The sequence below is a fragment of the Rhinatrema bivittatum genome, chromosome 4, assembly GCF_901001135.1.
Source record: "Rhinatrema bivittatum chromosome 4, aRhiBiv1.1, whole genome shotgun sequence".
NCBI classification, from domain to species: domain Eukaryota; kingdom Metazoa; phylum Chordata; class Amphibia; order Gymnophiona; family Rhinatrematidae; genus Rhinatrema; species Rhinatrema bivittatum.
This window is the reverse complement of record NC_042618.1, coordinates 456068753-456091054: the sequence shown is the minus strand read 5'-3', so window position 1 is coordinate 456091054 and position 22302 is coordinate 456068753. Positions and strand designations below refer to the sequence as shown.

Genomic DNA, 22302 nt, shown 5'->3' with positions numbered 1-22302 from the left:
CCCACTCCACCTGCCGACAGTGGGGACTCGTAGGTCCCTTCCTACGGGTTGTGACAACCCTACCTCGGTCCAAGGGTCCACCTCCGGCGCAACAGCCGGTTAGTGAGGCGTCATCCACATTGCTGACCACACTTTGTCTTGACCATCGCACACCTCAAACAGAAGCAATGTTCTGTGCATGTTGGTGACCTGGCATATTCCCTGTGTTGGGGCTCACACATTGGTTTCTATGGAGGATATACTACACAGCCAGCAGCAACATTCACAATCACATCATTTTGGCAGCTAACACAGGTGTGGCAGCTCTTTGTATTGCTTCAAGGTTGGAAGCTTGCTACACACCTGTAGCCTTAGTTTGGTTGCAAGGGCCTGGCAAGCAATAGTTGGAATACCCAGATGCCATTTAGTAGTCCTGAATAGCTGAGCTTCTTTTGCCTACTGCTATCCTGCACATATACTGGCCCAGAACAATGTAATATGGACTTAGGCTAGTCAAATTGTCCTGTAAGGCTCAGGGAAAGGTACAGGCTACCTTATACATTCTTGTAGGATGCTGTGGTTTGCCAGCCATATCTGCAAGTGACAATGCTATGATTGATGGCTTAAATCTGCCATTGCTGCAGGAGATTCCAGGTATGGTTGCAGGACCTGACTTATTTATTCATTTATTTAGAATTTTTATATACCGACATTCTTGCATCAAATGCAAATCAAACCGGTTTACAATGAAACAGAATAAGCAGGAAATATGATTCCTTAGTCTAATACATTGAAAATCTATAACGAAACAATTGTTAACAAAGAGAAAAGCTAAACAACTTTAATAAAGGTTAATTAACAAAGGAAACATAAATAACATTTTTTTAAAAGAAGCACAAAGGTTTGCACGAAAGGGTGCACAAAACTGGCAGAGATGAGGTACAACGAGGCCTTATGTGCTACCTTCTGTGTCATCAAATGCATCTTTGAAGTTCTCAAAAGTAACTTTCACTGTTTGAACAAGATGGTTGGAGCTTTAATGATTGTCCCACCCAAAGTTGCAGATATAGTGCCGCTCTGCTGTGTCTTCCATAATATCGCTCTACGCCATGGACTATGAATGGATATAGTTTCTGATGTCCCCCAGATCCCCCATGTGTCCCCGCATGAGCCACGGACACCATGCTGAGTGGCAGCCAGCTTCGTTAAAACCTTATACAGGCCTCACTTACCACATCCCCTTCCAGGGAAGGGAAGCAAGTAGCCTGCTAGCTGCTGCTCTCCTCGCTATCATCTTTCTTTCTCTCGTTGCTTCTCTATGGAGGTCACTGTGAACAGAAAATACGTTTGCCTACTCAGGACTTGTCTTGACAATGGAGCAGTAGACTGAAGTTGAAAAACTGTTGTGAAAGTAAAGATTACATCAAATACATGTGGTTGCCATTATTTGTTCTGCCTGATAGTGGCACTAAAAGATGCATATGTGGTATGACAGTTTGTGGCCTAGTTAGCGCTGTGTGGCTTACTGGTCCTCCCCAGTAGACCCCCATCCTAGTGCTCACATGTGGATGAGATAGTGCCACAAGAGTGATGCTACCCCAAGCCGCTCCTCGAGCATGGAGAGCTACAGCTCTAGAAGTGCTGTACATCTCAGATAGCTCTGAAGCGTAAAGGCACAGCCTAAAGGTACAGGTAGACAGTGTTGCATTCTCCGGCCATGGCAGACCCACAGCCGGTTCACTCACCCCTGACTCCAGGCCTCCGGAACTGGCTCAACCTCCTTGGCAGCGGTGGGCAGTCGCCTCCATACCCATGCTCCTCCTATATTCCCGAGACCCTCCTGTGCCACGACGAGTTCCTCCGGGGGCTGACCAGGCCTCCCCATGTTCAGCGCGGGGAGACTCCACCACCTCCTTTTCTTCAGCCTGTTGGCACTAGGCTCGCATGTGTCTCTCCGGGATTTAAAGGGGCCATGGCGGGAAAGTCTCCCGCGGCCCCAGGTGATGACATCAACCGGCTCCACTATATAAGGCAGGCTCAGATGCTCAGAACCTGCCTTGGCAACAGGTCTCCATGATTGTCTGCTGTGTGCTTCATTGCTGATCCAGTTCCTGTTCCAGTACCTGCTCCAGTTCCAGTTCCTGATCCAGTACCTGCTCTAGTTCCAGTTCCTGTTCCAGTACCTGCTCCAGTTCCAGCTCCAGCTCCATTTCCTGTTCCTGCCCTACCTTCGGATGGACTTCCTTGGCTTGACCCAGACCTGAACCAGACTCCCAACCTTGCCACTGACCTTCAGCCTGAACCCAACTCCGAGCCTAGCTGCCTGCCTCCGACCATTCTGCCTGAACCTGACCTCGCCTATAACCGCCCTCGACCTTCTGCCTGGACTCAACCTTGGCCCTTGTCTCACCTTGTCTCATTCTTGGTGCTGGTCATACATTGGAGACACAGGATATGCAAATCTATTTCATGCATCATCATCATTGTTAGATGGTGTTTTAGAACATAAGAAGTTGCCATACTGGGTCAGACCAAGGGTCCATCAAGCCCAACATTCTGTTTCCAACAGTGGCCAATCCAGGTTACAAGTACCTGGTAAGTACCCAAACATCAAATAGATCTCATACTACTAAAGCTGGTAATAAACAGTGGCTATTCCATAAGTCAACATGATTACTAGCAGTTTATGGACTTCTCCTCCAGGAATTTATCCATACCTTTTTTAAACCTACTAACTGCCTTAACCACATCCTCTGGCAATGAATTCCAGAACTTATTTGTGCATTGAATGAAAAAGAATTATCTCTGATTTGTTTTAATTGTGCCACTTTTTAACTTCATGGAGTACCGTCTAGTACTTGTATTATCTGAAAGAGTAAATACTGATTCAAATTTACGCATTCAAGTCCTTTCATGATCTTATAGACTTTTATCATATCCCCCATCAGCCTTCTCTTCTCCAAGCTCAACAGGAGGAAGAACAACTTTGAATGGGCAGGTCCATGAATCAAGCACTCAGCTGCAGAAAATGAAGCTGAAGAAAATGCACAGAGTTATTACCAGAAACTGCAGGCAATCCAATAGGTCCTTCTTTCCTGGCTCGCCATAGCTGACCATGTGAAGGGCTGAGTTGCCATTTGCGTCCGTCCAGTTTATATCAGCGCCGTGGCTCAGCAGCAGCTAGGAGGGAGAAATAAATCGAATGAGATGTCTTTCTGAAGGGATACCCTTCCAAAATGCCTGATCAGGAGAGCAATGCATCTCTACAGATTACTGGGTCACGTAAACTAAAGGCTTCCAGCTGCACAGTGGCACCAGGAATCTTATTAGTTCACAACTAACCTGCATTTTACCTTCTATTTTACCCACTCCCCCTTTTGATATAGTTCAGCCATTGCAGTGACCATCCTTTGGCCAGACGCCTCGGACCACAGCTCCCTCTAGAACTATAAAAACTTATTTGATGATCTTTATTGCTCCATACGGAAAAAAAACATTTTCAAACTTGTCACTTCATACCAGCAGCACAAATGATCATAAAGGAGAAAGTTCAGGACAAAATTTAACCAGAAAGGAAACATGTATTATATAGCTACATATTTTGAAAACAAAAAACAAAATACAAAATTGTACACCCTTTTAAAATGATTATATGCAGAGTTTAAAAATGCCAAGCACTCTAGGTCTTGTTAAGAAATTTTTGCCATTGGAAGCTTATGCTGACTATGGCCTCTTATGAGTTTTAAGTACCAGTCAAGCAGTTATACTAAGACCATTAATCCAGCTTGAGAGGCTAAATTCAAATATATAAGGAATGGAAAAGCTATTGAATTATTTATGAAAGTTATGAATGGGACTACTCATCACAGTCCTCCACAACATATGCTATGGTGGTTTTTTTTTTAATGCTCTTTCTCTGTCGATCACCTCTCTTCCACCCTGTCTAAAAGTAAAACAAGATGTTTTTTTTAACCTGTGAATCTATTGTGTTATAGGACAAGCAGCTCTCCAAAGAGCACCTTTCTGCAACCCTGAATATACTTCTCCAATGTCTGAAATGCATACAGTGACATGCTGGAGGGAGACTAAAAAAAAGCACCTTGTTAAATTATTTTCTGATACCAAGGGGCGGATTTTAAATGCCCTGCGCACCGGCGCGCCTATTTTGCATAGGCCGCCGGCGTGCGCAGAGCCCCGGGACGCGCGTAAGTCCTGGGTTTTTTTTAAAGGGGCGGGAGGGGGCGTGTCGGGGGCATGGCCGAATGACGCGGCGTTTCAGGGGCGTGATGTGGCGTTTTGGGGGCGGTGACGTGGGCGTGGTTTCGGCCCGGGGGTGTTCCGGGGCGTGGCCGCGGCCTCCGGGCCAGCCCCCGGGACCGGAACACGGAGAAGGGCAGCCGGCCGATGCACGCAGATTTACGTCTGCTTTTCGCAGGCGTAAATCGTGGAATAAAGGGAAGGGGGGGTTTAGATAGGGCCGGGGGGGGTGGGTTAGGTAGGGGAAGGGAGGGCGAAGGAAAGTTCCCTCCGAGGCCGCTCCGAAATCGGAACAGCCTCGGAGGGAACAGGCAGCGCGCGCTGGGCTCGGCGCGCGCAGGTTGCACAAATGTGCACCCCTTGCGCGCGCCAACCCCGGATTTTATAAGATACGCGCGGCTACGCACAGTTTTTTAAAATCTACCCTCAAATTTGTACGACAAAGCAGAACCAAGCTGGTGAGAGCTCATTAAGGCAGGATTTCCCAGTCCTCTCCCAGTGACTCCATAGCTGGTCAGGTTTTTCAGGATATCCACAATGAGAATGCAGAAGATAAATTTGCATCAACTAGGGTCTCCAATGTATGGAAACTTATTTCATAGAAACCATAGAAATGACGGCAGAAAAGGACAAAACGGTCCATCCAGTCTTCCCAGCAAGCTTATGGTAGTGTCTGCCGCACCATACAAGTCACCCTCTTACTTATCAGTTCCCCAAACCATCAAACTCAGGGCCCTTGGTTGCTATTTGAGTCCAATTCCCCATTACCTCTTGCCATTGAAGCAGAGAGCAATGTTGGAGTTGCATCAAATGTATCAGGCTTATTGGTTAAGGTTAGTAACAGCTGCATCCCCAAGTTACTCTCATGCTTATTTGGTTTCCCAGACTGTAAAGTTCAATGCTCTTGTTAGTTGCTGTCTGAATCTAATTCCCCTTTTCTTCTTTTCTCCCTGCCGTTGAAGCAGAGAGCAATGATGGAGCTGCATCAACAGCAGTGAAGGCTTATTGGTTAAGGTTAGTAACCGCCATACCAGCAAGTTACCCCCATGCACTCTTTTCTTCATTTCCATCCTCTGGCCTTTAGGGATCCACAGTGTTTATCATGCTTATTCATTGCAGATATCTTGAAAATCTATCTGGCTGTGAGGTCACACTCACAATGATAGGTTTGGGCATCCCGGCTTTAAGGAATAGACAGCATATCAGTGACTGGGGGAACAGTTTAGTTATATGAGGTTGTTAGCTTATTGTACATATTTCTATTGATATTTATTTGTAAAATTAATATGCAGTTGATAAATGAAGACTATGAGCAGCCTATCAGAATATGAATATTCATAAAAAAATCAGAGTAAAGGTCAAGGAATATTTGGTTTGGTTGTTAACATTTCAGAGTGAAATCCACTCTTCCTCCTTACCTTAAAAACTTCCTCCTCCTCCTCCTACCCCGCCCTCCAATCCCTTCAAGCCAGAGTTTCAATGATTTGGAATCTTTCTGGGATGAGCAGAACCTCACTGACAGCCAAATTTTAAAAGGCCCGCATGAGTAAAAATCGGGAATTACACGCATGGCCGGGCCTTGCATACGCCGCGCGCATTTTAGAACGGGCCCGGCTACGAGCGTAACCCCCGATACGCACACAAGTGCCGGGCCTGCTGAAAGGGGTGGGCCAGGGGTGGGGTCTGGGCGAGGAGGGGCGGGGAAGGAGATGGGCTGGGACAGCGCCATTAGACATCGTCCCGGGGAAGTGCGCGCCGGCAGCTGGCTGGCACGCGAAGAATACTTCTGCTCCGGAAAAGCAGTAAGTACAAACATTTTTAAAAATGGGGATAGGTAGGGTTAGTTTAGGGGTCGGGCAGGAGAGAGGAAGAGGGACGAAGGATAGTGTCAGAGGTAAGGAAGTGCAATAAAGGAGCGGGCAGAGAGGGAACTGGGGAAGCCCTGCTCGCGTCGCCACGCGTATTATTCTGAAATCCCCCCCCCCTCCGCGCGTGGAGCAGACCACTCGCCCGCATATGCACATGAGGACATGAAAATCCAGAGCGCATGTGCGCACAGGAATTGTGTTTTATAACGTTCGCATGTCGACGCGCGCATACTATAAAATTGGCGCATCCATGTGCGCACACCGGGAACCGCTGAAACCTTTAAAATCATATCTGCCTGTGGACAAGTTCAGAACTGTGCTTCAGATTCTAATTTTAGGGCACGTCAATTATTGCAGCAGCCTGTGGGTGGGTTTACCTGGGTTTGTCACATTAAGATCATGTCAACTACGACGCAGCACTAAGGACTCACACCGATGTCACTCTTTTTTTTTTAACTAGATATTTATTCATTTTCAACTTTTATTACATACAAGAAGATCCTGATTTAGGGAATCTGACAAATTAAAAAGAATAACAATTCAGGAAATTGCACATAGAAAGAAACAATCTTCATAATAGCCCACTTCTTGGGGAGAGGGAACTAAGGAAACGTTAACCAAGAAAAGAAAAAGCACCAGTTAAACTCAGTGGTCCCTTCAATGTGGATCCAAAGCCTGCAGCTGCCACAGGAACCATCCTGTCTAAAAGAAACCCATCCAATCCCGCAGGGTCTATGAACACAGTGTTAACACCGTGATATAATTTATTGCGCATCTGCCTGGGAATCTTCGAAAACAGCAAGCCCCCTATGCTAAGACTCGATTTATATTGAAGAAAATTCCTTCTCCTGGCTTGTGTCTCTTTCATATCATCCAGAAAAATAGTTATGGTTTGATCCATAAATTCTTTTCAAAGCAAAAATAAAGTTTCAAAGTAGTCACTCTTCACACCGGATAAAATTAGCCGGTAAGACTCGTCCAGAGATATTCAGAGATACTCAGCAGCTGAATATCCCTTGCAAGTTAGCCGGGTAAGTCTGGCTAACTTACTTAGCCATTCATTCATCTTTGAAGATCTGCCCCATAATTCTTTATTTTGAGTTTCATTTTAACCATAGGAATCAGTCAGTTTCCATTTTTTCAGCATTATTCAACTCTTCAGCGTCTCCTTTTGGTAATTACCCTAAACAGCAAAGCATTAATAGAAAATGAGTCGAGGTTTTATTACAAATGGAAGGGAAAAATGCTGATAGTTAAACCTCTAGATGGTCTGCAGAAATGATTAAGTATTCTAATATTCTAATTATCATCAGTTTCAGGGCTGACAACTGTCCAGTCAGCCTCATTTCTATTGTGACAATTAAATGGCAAATTAGGTTATATTTTACTGCTCAGCCTCCAACTATCTTGAAACTATCAGCAAATGGGTTTTCGTATGCTAGAGATCCCTATGCTACATTAATTGCAAATTCTGACTCGATTGTAATCTGCTCTAATGCCGCTGCTCATTGACATTTCTTGTAATCCGCCCGGAGACCAACTCTGGGAAAGCCAGAATAACAAAGGCTTGTAAATAAACGAAGAAATAATGAATAATAACGCTGCAATGAGAAGCACCTCCTAATCTCTGGTGTCGGTTTCTGTGCATAGATTGATGTTGTTAGAGTCCATGTTTGGCACTGAGAGTAAGACTATTTTTATACCTATATTATCTTAAGACTGGCTTTGATGGATCTAGGTATTTATGTTGGAGAAAGGATGCCATCTGGCCTAACAGGGGATTTGTTTTAACACATGTTGTATTGATTTTCCAACTTTCCATCTTCTGTTATGGTCATTTCAAGATACTTCAATTCATTTTGCTTGAGCTGTGCCTTGTTCATTGTTATATTTAAATGGTTATTTTTGCTTTCCTATTGCTATCACTTCCATCTCCTCTACACTGAGTCTCGTGTGGTGCTCATTACATTATGGGGTTAACGATGTTACAGCCTGCACAACGTAGGCAGCAAATATGCGAGTTACACTAATTTGAAAACCAAACTGACACCTAGAATGTCGCTTGGACTATTATCCCACCAAACCTATTGGACTGCTAATTTGTATGCAGAAATGTTTTGGGAAAATTAACAACACACAGTGCTTTCAAGAATGCAAAAGCATGGGCATTGGGCATAGGTGCAACCCCTCTCCCTGGGCTGTCCCCGGGAACGCTTCCACTCAGACTGGGTACACTTATGCATGAGCAGGGCACATGCATGTAAGTTTACCCACAGATCAGGCGGGCTAGTTGATAAAAGGCCATTTTGTGGGTAAAGCACTGTTTTTCCTGCAGAAGGGCCTTTGAAAATTACCCTCCCTATGTTTCATTGGTTCAGGTGGATCTGATGTTCTTCATTTTCTGCATTCAGAGGAAAGTCGTCTGCAAAACACGGTTCTTTGTTTTGGCCTTTCCTTCAGTTTTTGTTACAGATATTATTTATATAAGTGATTCAAAGCAAAATGTTAAAATAGCCAAGAGTCACAAGTTGTGGATTGTGCTCTCCCTGGACCATTACTGGCTAGCGCTCAAGGCATCCAAGCAGCAAGCCCAGCTTGCAGACAAAAAGGTTGCTTACTCTTCTTTCAGTTCCGTTAACTCACAAGCAGCAGCGCAGTTGCTTTCCTAACCAAGGAGCATTCCATATTCACACAGTAGGTCCTTATGCCCAGGCAGGCAGAAATCGCCATTCAACAGCTTAAAACTCCCTTTAATGCTGAAGCCCGCCATTCTCTAGCCCTGGCCTCAAGCTACAGGCTCCCCAGGCTCCTTATGGGAGCAAGTTTTAAAACCCATTAGCGTGATTTAAGTGCTATTTATCCAGCCCTCCGTTAGTTACTCACTCACCCGAGTGGAAGAGTGCATGCATTGTTCCACAGTGCCCACATTTTTTACTCATTCTGAGTGGAGCTGCTCCCAGTAGGGATTTGTTTTGTTTCACTTTGTGTGCTCCACCTCCCCGGGTCCTCCCTGCTCACTGGCAGTGGCTTTAGCGCTGGAGGCAGAAGGGAACCCCTGCAGCCGATTCTCTTCAGGTACGTGGGGCACCCCGCAGCCTCAGTAGAGCACTTCCAGGTTTAGCCCTGCTCACCTCCAGCAGCTGCACCAACTCCCCGCCCCAGCAGCTCCTCGCTTTTCTGCCCAGCAGGCCCTGCTCAGCTTTAACATGAGCTTTCCTGCTGCTTCTGCCCCAGCTGCCCACAGCCCTATGGCAGTGAGGAGAGCTCCAGCACCGACGGCAGTGACAACAGCAGCCCCCCTCACTGAAACACCTCCTGGCCCAGCAGCATGGCATCAGCTCCTCCAGCTGCGGTCAACATTGGCAGCAGTTTACAGTTTTATTAAACTTTCTGGATCGCCAATTGTGCAAGACTCCTGTGCGCTCCCAGTGCTTCCGCTTCTTCAAATAAGGGTCCCCATCCTCCCGGGCTGCAGGAAGGGGCCTGCTTCTCGGTCCAGCGGTCCATCCTCTCTCCAGTTACAGGTCACATTACCCACTTCAGCCAGCGCCGCTCCATCTCCCATCTGACATCACTGGTCTCACTTCCTGGCTCTGCAGCCTTCTTCCTTCTCCTCTCCTCTCCCCCAGATGGAGATGGTGCTCACCTTTCTTCTATGGGGACTTTTTCCAGTTTCTCTTCAGACGTTTTCAAAACATCTGACAGTCTCAAAAGGTCATTTTTTTATGCCCATTTTCACCCCTCTAATGTCCTCGTGCCTCTCGTTGCTCGGTGCCATTTTATGCAGCCCCCTGCTTTGGGTGCTACCAGGAAACTGGCTCCAGGAGGACACACTCAGTTCCAGAGCTAAGTTACTCATTCAGTCTTCCATTACTGATTCCTTATATCAAAGCAATCTGAGTCCTGGCCTTCCATGGGTTTGCCCCTCCAGGTTTGTAAACAGACACTAGTGGTGGAAGCCAGGCTCCTAGTGGGGGTACTGGGATGTCCTGTTCTCCTCTGGTGTTACAAGGGATCTCTCAGGCAGAGTCCCACAAGCAGCAGAAATTATATTCCTCAGCTCCTTTTCCCAGGCAGGAATGAAGGGAAAAAATTCCTCCCAACAAACAGGAACAAAATGTTTCTCAAAAATGCAGCAAACTTCTGTGATGGGAAGATGCTGCTGACCCTCCTTCTACTGCAGGCAGGGAACCAGAGCGTTTGTACCTGACCTCCTCTCAGATGCAGACACAGACATTCTCCACAAAAAAAACTATGCAATATCCGCACACATGTGTGCGCCGGATTTTAACATCCACGTGCGCGCGTGCGGGAGGCACGCGACTTGTGCGCGCGGGGGGGGGGGGGGGGGGATTTTATTAAGTACGCGTGGCGACGCGATCAGGCCCATACCAGTTCCCTCCCTGTCTGCTCAAATTAAGGAGCAGACTGGGAGGGAACCTCCCTAACCCTAACTCTATCCTTCCTTACTTTTTCCCTCTCCTCCCCGACCCCTAACCTAAACCTAACTATCCCCTAATTTTTTGTTCCTATACTTACTGCTCTTCTGGAACAGAAGTATCTTCCGCGCGCCAGCTGGCTGCCGGCATGCACTTCCTCAGGACAGTTTCTAATGGCACTGTCCCGCCCCTCCCCCACCCAGACCACACCCCAAGTCCTGCCCCTTTCTTTAGGCCCAGTACTTCGGCGCATATCGGTGGTTACACACGTGGCCAGGCCCTTTAGAAAATGCTTGTGGTGCGCACAGGGCCCAGTGATGCGCGAAACCCCTGAAATTTATGCGCAGGGACCTTTAAAATCCGGGCTCAAATTTCTACAATCTTTCACTCCATTGATACAACTCCTTCCAGACTGGTTGGGCGCTAGATAGGGATGTGCCTCTTCCCTTCTCCCAGGTATCAGGCTGTTTGGCCTAATGTTGGAGACTGGGAAAACTCCATACTGCACACTCCTCCTTCCAAAAAAGTAACTCAAAACTCCCACGCTGATTTTCTGCTCTGCCTGCTTTTCTACAGGCTGGGCTGACCAATCCAGCAATCTCACTCATCTGGCCCATCCTACTCCTAGGTCTTAACCCAGGGCTTGAACTAGGAACATCTAGTGAAGACCTGGAGATCTCTACAGAAAGAAATAACAATTGTTTAGCTGGACACCCTTAATTCCTGGGGTGAGGAATGCTACGACGCATTTACAGGTGCTGTTCACGCACAGCTCGTATTTTAAAAGCGGCAAAGAATAAGTATATATGTGCATTCCTGAGCAACAGAGCATGCACAATAAAGGGACGTGAAAGGGGCGGGGCCAACTTTCATACGAATGAGTTACTATTTTAAAACCTGCTAAAGTGACGCCTCTTTTACTTGTGTGTATTTTATGTGTCTATATTTACTGTTGCTCAATATCTGGTGTAAGTGATCGCAAACATCCTAAACATGAAAAAATGACTGGGGTAGAGGTTTTGGGTGCAATAGGGGGATTTCAGGCTAAATAATCAGGAGGGTCTTCCTGACCTGCAGATGGACTGGGTGAACTTGTAAACTAATTGGTAATTTAGCCAATAAAAGGGAGTCCAATATTAAATGCACCAAATATATATATAACCCCCAAAGAGCATTCGCTAATCATTGATACAGATTGTGTGATCAGTGTGGACCATCATAGCACCCATCCTGATCATGTGTAGGTCATATTTAATCATAGATCCCAGAACAGGTTTTCATCCATCAACCTCATATTTTTTAGAAAATTTTGTAATGCAAATATAAAGCAGGTTCTACAAAGTTACTTCCTTTCTAATGTTTTGGACAAATAAGATGAAACTTGAGTAGAATGCTAAAAGCTGAATGCTGTTGGTGGTTCTTTTGACGAACAATTTTCTAAATTCACAATTTAATGATACTAAAAAAAAAAATAAGGAAATGTGTGTAATCAAGACCCTGATGCAAAGCAATTCAAAATATAGAGAGCTATGACGGGTTTCCTCTACTGAAGTTTCATCTTCTTTGTCAAAAACTTCAGAAGGGAAGTAACTTTGCAGAAACTGCCTTATATTTGCATTATAAAATTTTCTAAAAAAATATGATGTTGATGGATGAAAAACTGTTTTGGGATCTATGATTAAATGTGATCTGCAAATGTAGCAAAGGAGTAAAACCCACAATTTCCATGCTCACGGGTATTATATGATGATCTACACTGATCACACAATCTATGTAAGCAAACTAATTTGTAAGAGTGGTTCTTCCAATGCCGTGCGCATTTTATAAAATCCCTGACTTACGAGTGTAAAAGCAAACTTACGGGGGGAGGGGGTAAAAGCATCACATTAACGCAAGTATCTACTAAAATATCCTTTTAAAACTGGAAGTACAAATATGCAAGTTGGGCAAGTTTCTCTGCGTACAAACCTCATTTGTACATACTGACTTGGCAAATTTCCAACTTATTCAGCTAAGTCGCACCTTTCCTGCTACATAGATAGACAAATTCGAACTTATCCAGATAAGTAGCAGCACTTTCAGCTATATTCCGATGTATCTGGCTAAGTAGCAGTAGGCCTACGTAGCTGGATAAGTCTGAAAAGTGCTACTTGCCCATTTAAGTAGCGCTTTTAGGACTTATCCTGCTACTTAGCTAGATAAATAAGCATTTGTCTGGGTAAGCCCAAACTTGCGTGGTTTGTGGTTTTTACATATGCGAGCATTTATGCCTGCATATGTACTCGTAGTTTTATAAACTGTGCATATAGTTTCCATGCAGGTTATAAAATACAGTAATAAATAGGGATGTGAATCGTTTTTGAACAATTAAAATTATCGTCAGATAATTTTAAAATCGTCCAAAATCATTAGAGTGCACAATACAATACAAATGCCCCCGATTTATCGTCAGGGGCATTTGTATTGTATCATTAAATAGGGTGCGGGAAAACCGGCACACCAAAAAAACCCTAAAACCCACCCCGAACCTTTAAAACAAATCCCCCACCCTCCCGAACCCCCCCAAAATGTTTTAAATTACCTGGGGTCCAGTGGGGGGCTCCCGGCGCGATCTCCCTCTCTCTGGCCACGGCTGCGTTGAGAAATGGCGCCGGTGGCCCTTTGCCCTTATCATATGACAGGGCAAAGGTAGCGCCGGCGCCATTTTGGTTCCTGACTCCCGACGTCACGCGTGCAGGAGATCGCCCCCGGACCCCCGCTGGACCCCCAGGGACTTTTGGCCAGCTTGGGGGGGGCCTCCTGACCCCCACAAGACTTGCCAAAAGTCCAGCGGTGGTCCAGGAGCGACCTCCTGCACGCGGGCCGTATTGCCAATCTTCAAAATGGCGCCGGCGCTACCTTTGCCCTGTCATATGATAAGGGCAAAGGGCCACCGGCGCCATTTCTCAACGCAGCCGTGGCCAGAGAGAGGGAGATCGCGCCGGGAGCCCCCCACTGGACCCCAGGTAATTTAAAACATTTTGGGGGGGGTTCGGGAGGGTGGGGGATTTGTTTTAAAGGTTCGGGGTGGGTTTTAGGGTTTTTTTGGTGTGCCGGTTTTCCCGCCCTCCCCCGATTTACGATTTTTAACGATTTTTAAAAAAAAAAAACCAAAACACGACGATCAGATTTCCCTCCCCCCCCCCCCAGCCAAAATCGATCGTTAAGACGATCGATCACACGATTCACACCCCTAATAATAAATGACCATGTGCCCATATATACGCGTATATGGGTGCACACGAGCAGTTTTGAAAATTACCCTCTTCGTTTTGCATTTTCAAAGCCATGTGCATCATTTTGCAGGGAAACAGTATGTGCAGAAAAAGCAGGCACTCAAAGGGAAAGTACGCATCCCTTGGAGAACTGAGGCAAAATCCACAGGGTAAAGTCCTCATGCACTTTGCAAATACCAATGTTTTGAAAAGTGCTACCTATAGGACTATATGATAGCACTATGACTCACCATAAGCCTTGGCTGTCTCACCCTAACTTATTTGCCTCTAGAGATGTGCAGACAAAAAAAATGTTCCAATTCGATTTTTGTTTCAGAGTTTGGGGGGAGTGGGGGTTGTTTTTCAGTTTGTTTGTTGTTGTTTTTTTAATTTATATTTTATTGTTTTTCAGTTTGTTTTAATGTTTATTTCAGTTCAGTTCATTAACTGAATCACAATGAGAATTAAAAAAAAAAATCGAAAGCAAAGTAAATAAAGAAATAGGACCTCCCTGGGCTACCTGCTACTCTTCCCAAAGTGTCCTGGGGTGACTCAGGGCCTTCCCACCCACCTGCTGACAATTAGCTGGGGTCCTGGCTGGACCTAACCAGCTTTGGCTAAACGAAGCCCTGCCAGGGGGTCCCTGGCTCCACATACCCCTTCCATTCGGGTCTTTCCCCAGGCAAGGGCCAGCATTGATCCCTAGTTGCTGCTGAGATCAGCATCATGTTAATGTCTACAAAGTAGCGCTGGTCTCAGGGCCTGCCAGTGCCGTTTTCTAGTATGGCCATATGTTTGTAAAAATAAATAAATAGCTAGATAGATAAATACATCTCAGAATCCCCAAAAGAGCTTTGATAGAAATAAGACACCCTTGCCCCTAACCTTACTCCCATACACTTGTACATAGATCCAAGTTCTTAACAATTTCCCTAAAGATTTATACTGTAATTGATCTCATTTGATAATCTGGGTTGTGTTTGGATACTAATAATTTTGCAGCCTGACTGTCCTCTGTTTTACCTTGGATTTCCCTATATGCATGAGTTATATTTTTATACAATGGAAGCAGCGCATGCAAAATATCCCTTCTACATATTCATTGCGGACATCCTGAAAACCAAAAGCTGATTGTGGTACTCCAAGACTGAAGTTGTCTTCCCTGTCATACAGATTTATTGAGTCATAAACTTTCCAGGACAAAAGGTTCACTTTGTCAGATGCATGGCAGTTGCTAACTCCATTACCTGCATAGTCTTCATATCTCTAATACGCTGGAGCGGTGTGGCTGCTACATAGTCCAGCAAGTTTACATCAATTTTCAAGGCCAGCAGAGTCTGAAAATGTACATAATATAAAGCGTGAAGTAACACAATTTGTGGATCTTCAAGGTGTAAGTTAATGCCAGAAATATAACGAAGCTGAGTTAGCAGCGTAGGGGGTTATGGATAAGGAGAATAATTGCAGTACGTATTACAAATAAAATAAGTAGCCACAATGAACAGGAAATGTATCATGGGTACAATGTCTAAAGAGTCACACAGTTACACATGCAAGAAAATATGCACTCTGTCATAAACAGTGAGTACACGAGGATAATTAGATGTTTCTTGTATTCTTTAGACTTTTTATTAGTTCACATACTGCCACTCCACATTCAAGTTATGCTTATACAGATAACCATGTGTGTGCATACTACAGACACAAAACACCCAATACAGTACCAGTAGATTCTTTAGAACAGTTTTCCCAACCAGTATGCCATGGTGCGCCGGTGTGCCTTCAGATCTGATCAGGTGTGCCTCGGAAAAGTCACCATTGCCTGATGCTCAGATCCAGGTCAGCACCTTGCAGCAACAGGAGACAGCAGTAGCTTTTAAACTTGTAGGAACTCCTTGCTGAGAACAGGAGTCATCATGTGGGTCTCTCCTTCCTAGCTGCAGCATGAACCCCGGACTGTGGCAATTAATGGGCAGTGTGCAAGGCACAGGTAGTTGGGACCTACTTTGTGCAGCACACTTAGGGGCGGATTTTCAGAGCCCTGCTCGCCTAAATCCGCCCAAAACCGGGCGGATTTAGGCGAGCAGGGCCCTGCGCGCCGGTGAGCCTATTTTACATAGGCCTACCGGCGCGCACAGAGCCCCGGGACTCGCGTAAGTCCCGGGGTTCTCCGAGGGGGGCATGTCGGGGGCGGGCCCGGTCGTCGCGGCGTTTCGGGGGCGTGTCGGCAGCGTTTTGGGGGCGGGTACGGGGGCATGGCCGCGCCCTCCGTACCCGCCCCCAGGTTGCGGCCCAGCGCGCAGGAGGCCCGCTCGCGCGCGGGGATTTACTTCTCCCTCCGGGAGGCGTAAATCCCCGGAGAAAGGTAAGGGGGGGTGTAGACAGGGCCGGGCGGGTGGGTTAGGTAGAGGAAGGGAGGGGAAGGTGAGGGGAGGGCGTTAGAGGATTCCCTCCAAGGCCGCTCCGATTTCGGAGCGGCCTTGGAGGGAACGGGGGTAGGCTGCGCGGCTCGGCGCGCGCCTGCTATACAAAATCGATAGCCTTGCGCGCGCGGCTCCGCGCGTATCTACTAAAATCCAGCGTACTTTTGTTTGCGCCTGGAGCGCAAACAAAAGTAGGCCTATTCGCGGAGTCTGAAAATCCGCCCCACAGTGCACACAGCACCTCCTCATAGTCCCCATTTTTGAATTTTTCCAGCCCCTGTCTTATTCCCAGGCTGAGTGAGACAGGGAGAACATGCACTGAGCAGGGAAGGAGCTCTGGCAGCCACGTGCGGCAGCCACGGTAACTAACTGAGCCGGCTGCCCCCACCACACCAACTTCTTCCCTCTCCTGCGGGAGCTTGTGCATCGTGATGGGCTCATATGTCTTCACTCCCTCTCTTCATTGTTTTAAACTTTGGAAGAGACACTCAGTGCTTCCCTAGCTCTTCCTTTGCCCATATGAGTCCTTTCCATGTCCGCACTACCTGCTCCATGGAGCCTGACCTGCCATACAATATTTATGTTAATGTAGATGTGCCTTGCACTTGAAAAGGTTGGGAAACCCTGCTTTAAAAGGAGTTAGGGGGCTTCTGTTGGCCATCAGCATATGCTGGATGGGAGATCAGGAAGAAAGAGAAAAGAGGGGAAGAGTGAAAGAGAATATGAAGAAGGGAAGGTGAGAAGGAAGAAAAAGCCTATGAGATGGGCTTGTGTGGCAGCAGGGATAGGGTCCTATTGGTGAACATTGTGGCTGTGAAGGGGAGGAGAGGCAGCAAAAGTGGTGAAGATGAGCTTATAGGGATGGGGGGAAAGGTGGAGGAGAAGCAGTAGGACATTCAGGAACAGAGATCCGAAGTAAAGGCAAACTGAAAAGGTCATAGGAATGGTGGGAATGGGGTACTAGCTGTGCAGGTGGAAAACAGGAGAGGAGCAGAGTTTGCAAGATGGGGAGGGGGCTTTGATTTTTGCACCTGATTTTACCCCTTTTTCAAATATTACAATGTGATAAACTTTGCTCTAACAACTTTTACTCACTACCAGGAGGGGGGAAAAAAGGGATTTTGATTACATGGTTCTTGCATTATTGCTTCTCTCTCATATCCAAAGAGTTCAAAGGAAACATATGATATTTGGACCTGAAAAATCTAGTAACGTCTTTCCTGTTTTAAATGTTTCTCTTGTTTTTACTTATTTCACAAATCACGCCAATGCTGTGATCAATTGGTTTATACTGCATGATGCTTATGTAACGTTCCCCCATCAGGTCCCTGAAGGAAAAGGTCCCGTACAGGTTGTGTTTCATTGTCACCAGTGAAGAAGACTATGTAAGGCCGATGGAATTCTAGAATAATCTGAGAATGCGGTGCCAGGTCAGCGTGGCATTCTGGCCACCTTCAGCCACACAAACCCTGCACAGAAGTTCGCATTTTGTGGCCAGAAACTAGATGTCTGCCACGGATTTCCACAACTCTTTGAAAGGCAGCACCAAACCGCAGCTGGATGTCCTACGGGAGGCTATCGCTGGGTCACCCGAGTACCAAACCACGGCTGACTACATCACTGCCACTGAAGTTAGATAATTCTGAACTAGGATATTCTGAAACCAAGTCCAGCAGCGCGGGATCTTAGATGTCATAGTTTGCCGCTCTACATTAGTCTTCATTATATTCAGACCAGATTATGGTTTCTGAAGCAATGTAGCAACATATTGTGTTTTGGTGTTTTATTCAACTTTTCATATATATATATATCTATATATTTTGTTTTCTTGAGTGGCCAGCACCTTCAAAGTGCATTGCATTCAGGTATTTCCCTGTCCCCAGATGGATTACAATCTAAGGGGTACACTTTATAAATTTACGCGCGCGCGTACGTTTGTTCGTGCACCAGGCGCAAACAAAAGTACGCTGGATTTTATAAGATACGCGCGTAGCCGCGCGTATCTTATAAAATCCGGGGTCGGCACGCACGCAGGTTGCACATTTGTGCAACCTGCGCGCGCCAAGCCCGGCGCGCACTGCCTGTTCCCTCCGAGGCCGCTCCGAAATCGGAGCGGCCTCGGAGGGAACTTTCCTTCCACCTCCCCTCACCTTCCCCTACCTAACCGACCCCCCCGGCCCTATCTAAACCCCCCCACCTTTGTTGGCAGATTTACGCCTGCCGAAAGCAGGTGTAAATATGCGCGTGCCAGCAGGCTGCTGGCGTGCCATCATCCGACCCGGGGGCTGGTCCGGAGGCCTCGACCATGCCCCCGGGCCGGCGTCACGCCCCGACACGCCTCCCGCCCCGCCCCAAAATTCGTGCAGCCCTCCCGACACACCCCCTTTGCAAAGCCCCGGGACTTACGCGTGTCCCGGGGTTGCGCGCGCCGCCGAGCCTATGCAAAATAGGCTCGGCGCGCGCAGGGGGGGGTTTGGGGTAGGTTTTCGGGGGGTACGCGCATACCTTACGCGCATACCCCTTTGAAAATCTACCCCAAGGGTCTGAGTTACTAAATTTTTTTCCTATAGACACAAAATGGGAAAAAAAGCTTTACTAAATCAAGCCCTAAGACTGCACCCAAGGTCACAAGTAGCAGCAGTGGGATTTGACCTGCCTCCTCCTCCTCGGGTCAGCACCTGCTGCTCTAACCACTAGGCTGCTCCTCCACTTGCACTTTTATGGGCAGAGTTTGCATTCCTGGATTCAAAGTCGGGTTAGGGTTGACGCGTACATGTGTAATTTTACTGGGAAATGTACCCATGCAAATAGTAGGTGCACGTCTGTGTGCATATTTTTTTTCCAAATCAACTTTCATAGGAACATCAAGTCTAAAGGTAAAAGGCACCTACAGACTTTACATTTCTGCGCGCAGTTTGAAAGTTGCTGTCATAATGATAAAATATTTTTTTTCAAAACCAGAAAGGCTACAGCTTACTAAATTTAAACACTTGCATTTTCAGTATTTTTTATATTAGACTTTCAAAATGAAAGTTGTGTGTGTGTTTTTAAGGTGAACAATGTGAATCCCACTGTGAATGTAAAAATAATTTCCTCTCATGTACAATGTGGATCAAATCTGAAGTTGTTTTGTTTTAAGTAACCTGTCACTGTACAAATAACTCGATCAAAAACATGACTCATGGCAGTGAAAAATAAAATGTCCAGTTCAGCCCTTAGTTTGTGTTTGTGCCAGTACTGTTATAGAGATTACCGTAGGCAACAATTTAAGTAAAGCTACTCAAGATTGAATGCCTTCTCTAAGATATCAGTATCTTCAGTTTTGCAATAGTGAACTCCTCGCCCCCCGACTTAAAACTCAGGGGACTCTTGGATTTTTCTGTACACTTTTTTAAAATTAAATTACTTCATCAATCTGCCATTGTTGCCATGGGAACACTGATGACAGCACCATCCCTTTGAAAAGCTAAATGCAAGTCGACAAACATCAGTGCTTCCAATTAAGCGTTAAGATGGGGGTAGGTGCAGAAAACCTTGCCTAGAGTTTGAAGGAGGGGCAGGAAAGAAAGAAGGAGGTAATGAGATTGACCACTTGAGATCCCATTGCGCCCGCTTTCTATGGTTCTATATGTGTTTTCGTGCAACGGAAAAAGCTTAATGCAAGAAGGTCACTGATGGAAGAACTATATTAATCTAATTGCACATATCCATATAACTTGCCCCCAGTCAGTAACACATCCCCAGGTAAAGGTTGTTAGGATTCGTGAGTTAGTGGGCCCTCGGCCCTCGGTAAGAGTTGGTACCGCCCATGGGGAGGAGCCCTGCTGGGCCTCACCATTGGGAGGCGAAGTCTGTAGCAGCAGATGACATGGCCCAGGGAGTATAGAGAGAAAAGGAGACTGGGGTGTGGGTATGAATACCAGAGTAGGAACTCCCAGTGGTGAAGTGCTGGCAGGCCCCGAGGAGCGGGGAATGCAAGGCACGGTATAGAGGAGTCCGAGGGAACAACCCCAAGGGGCGGAGCCACGGGTGAGTCGTGGGAAGAATGACGTAGGCTTACCCGAGAAGCGGGGAAGCCCCAGGGGTCTCTGGCAATGCATAGAGCACTACCCCGAGGAGCTGGGGAAGTGTGAGCACAGTCTCTGACGATGAAGCAGAACGCCACCGCGGGGAGTGTGGCGCAGTCACTGACGTTGAAGCAGAAGGCAACCTGGAGGAGCGGGAAGTGTGGCGCAGTCACTGAAGAACACAGGCACTGCTCCGAGGAGCGGAGAAGCGCGGTACAGTCACTGAAGTACACACGACGCTAACCTGAGAAGCGGGAAAGCGCGGCACAGTCAATAAAGTACTCAGGGCACTGCCCCGAGGAGCGGGGAGCGTGGCACAGTCACTGAAGAAAGAAGCAATGGCCCACAAAGCGGGGTAAACCTATGCTGATTCTCCACAAAGCAGAGTAGTTCCAGAAGTGACCCTGAGAAGTGGGGAAGCTGGCAGGCAGGCAAGCATCCGAGGCACAGGGCCCTCCAAGGAGTGGATAACCAGAGACAGGAATGAGCCCCCGAGGAGCGGGCACTCGAGGAGTGTCTCACACCAGGAAGTGCAGGAAACAGGAACCACGGTCCAAGGAGGGATCAGCAGGAATCAGCAATGAGGAAACTCATTGTCAAGTCGATTAGAGCCAGGCCCCGATGGTGCTTAAGAGACCAGGGCTAGTGATGTCATCAGGAGGAGACGCCCCTGAGGTTCCCGCCTTGGCGTCCTTAAAGAAGGGCCATGTAGCGGGCGCCTAGGGAGGCCCAGAGGAGCCATGGCGGTCAGCGGCATCCCTGCCGCCATGTGGGGTCCCGGGACAGGGCAACGTGCGTCAGAAGCTGTTAGCCACAGCCGCGAGTTCACCCAAGGAAGAGAGAGCGGCAGCACATGAAGTGAGTAAGAGCGGTCGCAGTCGTTTGCAACTGACAGTCATAACAAAGGTCTACTGGCCTCCACTGTATTGTTGTACTTCACAGGTGGTTTAGCTCACAAATCAGAGTAGCAGTAACAACAAATGAATATACTTCGCATTAGGGATGTGCAATCGTTTTTTGATGATTAGGAAATTCGTACGATATTCCTAAATCATCATGGATCGAGAAACCGATAAAACGATTGCATTTTCCCTGAAATTTTGTAAGAAAAATCATTTTTCGGCTAAGTGCGCGCTAACGTGAGTTAGCGCCCACTAACTCCCGTTAGTGCGTGCTAACAAAAAAAACATTAGTTACTGTTAGTTTTTACTTTTTGTTAGCGCGCGCTAAATTCCATTAGTGCGCACTAAGCTGAAAAACTATTTTTCATGAAAAAAAATACCGATCCGCGGAAATACAAGATCTTCCCGCTCCCACACGAACCCGAAAGCGGAAACAATCGGGCACCCGATGCATATCTCTACTTCGAATATCTACTGAATGGTTTTAATATCCAGACATCCCCAGCTGGACAGTCAGTTTTCATTATAGGTTTCACTGAATTGTGTCTATAAAAAAAAAAGAGCTAACAATTAACCAAGTGTCAAAACATTAGAAAGAACATTCCACTGGCAAAGTAAGCTATGGACATCGATGTGGAGTATGGTCAAGGAGGTGATTAAGTGTACTTGCTCTCTGGAGCAGGTTGACAGCTGTACTTGGTAGATCTTCAGTATACATGAAGCAGTCCTGCTATCAGCCGCATGCCCTTTAGGCTCAGGTACTGTTTCCATGGGCATGAAGGTAAACTTGTGCATCTTCCCTTCTCTTGGTAACTTGTGAACCGGTGTGATATGTATATTATACAGGAACATCGGTATATAAAAATCAAAAATAAATAAAATAAATAACTTTCCTGCCTTTTCACAATAACACTCTGATCCATCCAGCATCACCAAGGAACAGTAGCACTCCCTTTAAAGTACCTGGATGAATGTGCAGGACAATGTCAATAATGCTAACTTACCTCAATGATGTCTCTTTTTCCATAGTAAGCTGCAGTATGCAGGAAAGTGCTTCCATCAATGCACCTAGGAACATAAAAAACAAGACTGTCTCTTGTTTTGCCACCTGTA

The 22302-nt window shown here is 46.6% G+C and overlaps 1 protein-coding gene across 3 annotated transcripts in view; it reads right to left on the bottom strand.

Moving 5' to 3' along the window:
* The window catches only part of LOC115089116, a 378685-nt gene that overhangs the window by 78780 nt on the left and 277603 nt on the right, over positions 1-22302 (bottom strand). For all 3 annotated transcript variants that reach the window (XM_029597089.1, XM_029597088.1, XM_029597090.1), the window contains 3 exons: positions 22194-22257; positions 15045-15134; positions 3040-3159 (listed from right to left, as the gene is read on the bottom strand). In XM_029597089.1, coding sequence (XP_029452949.1) covers positions 3040-3159; positions 15045-15134; positions 22194-22257 — 274 coding nt within the window. The remainder of the gene's footprint in view (positions 1-3039; positions 3160-15044; positions 15135-22193; positions 22258-22302) is intronic.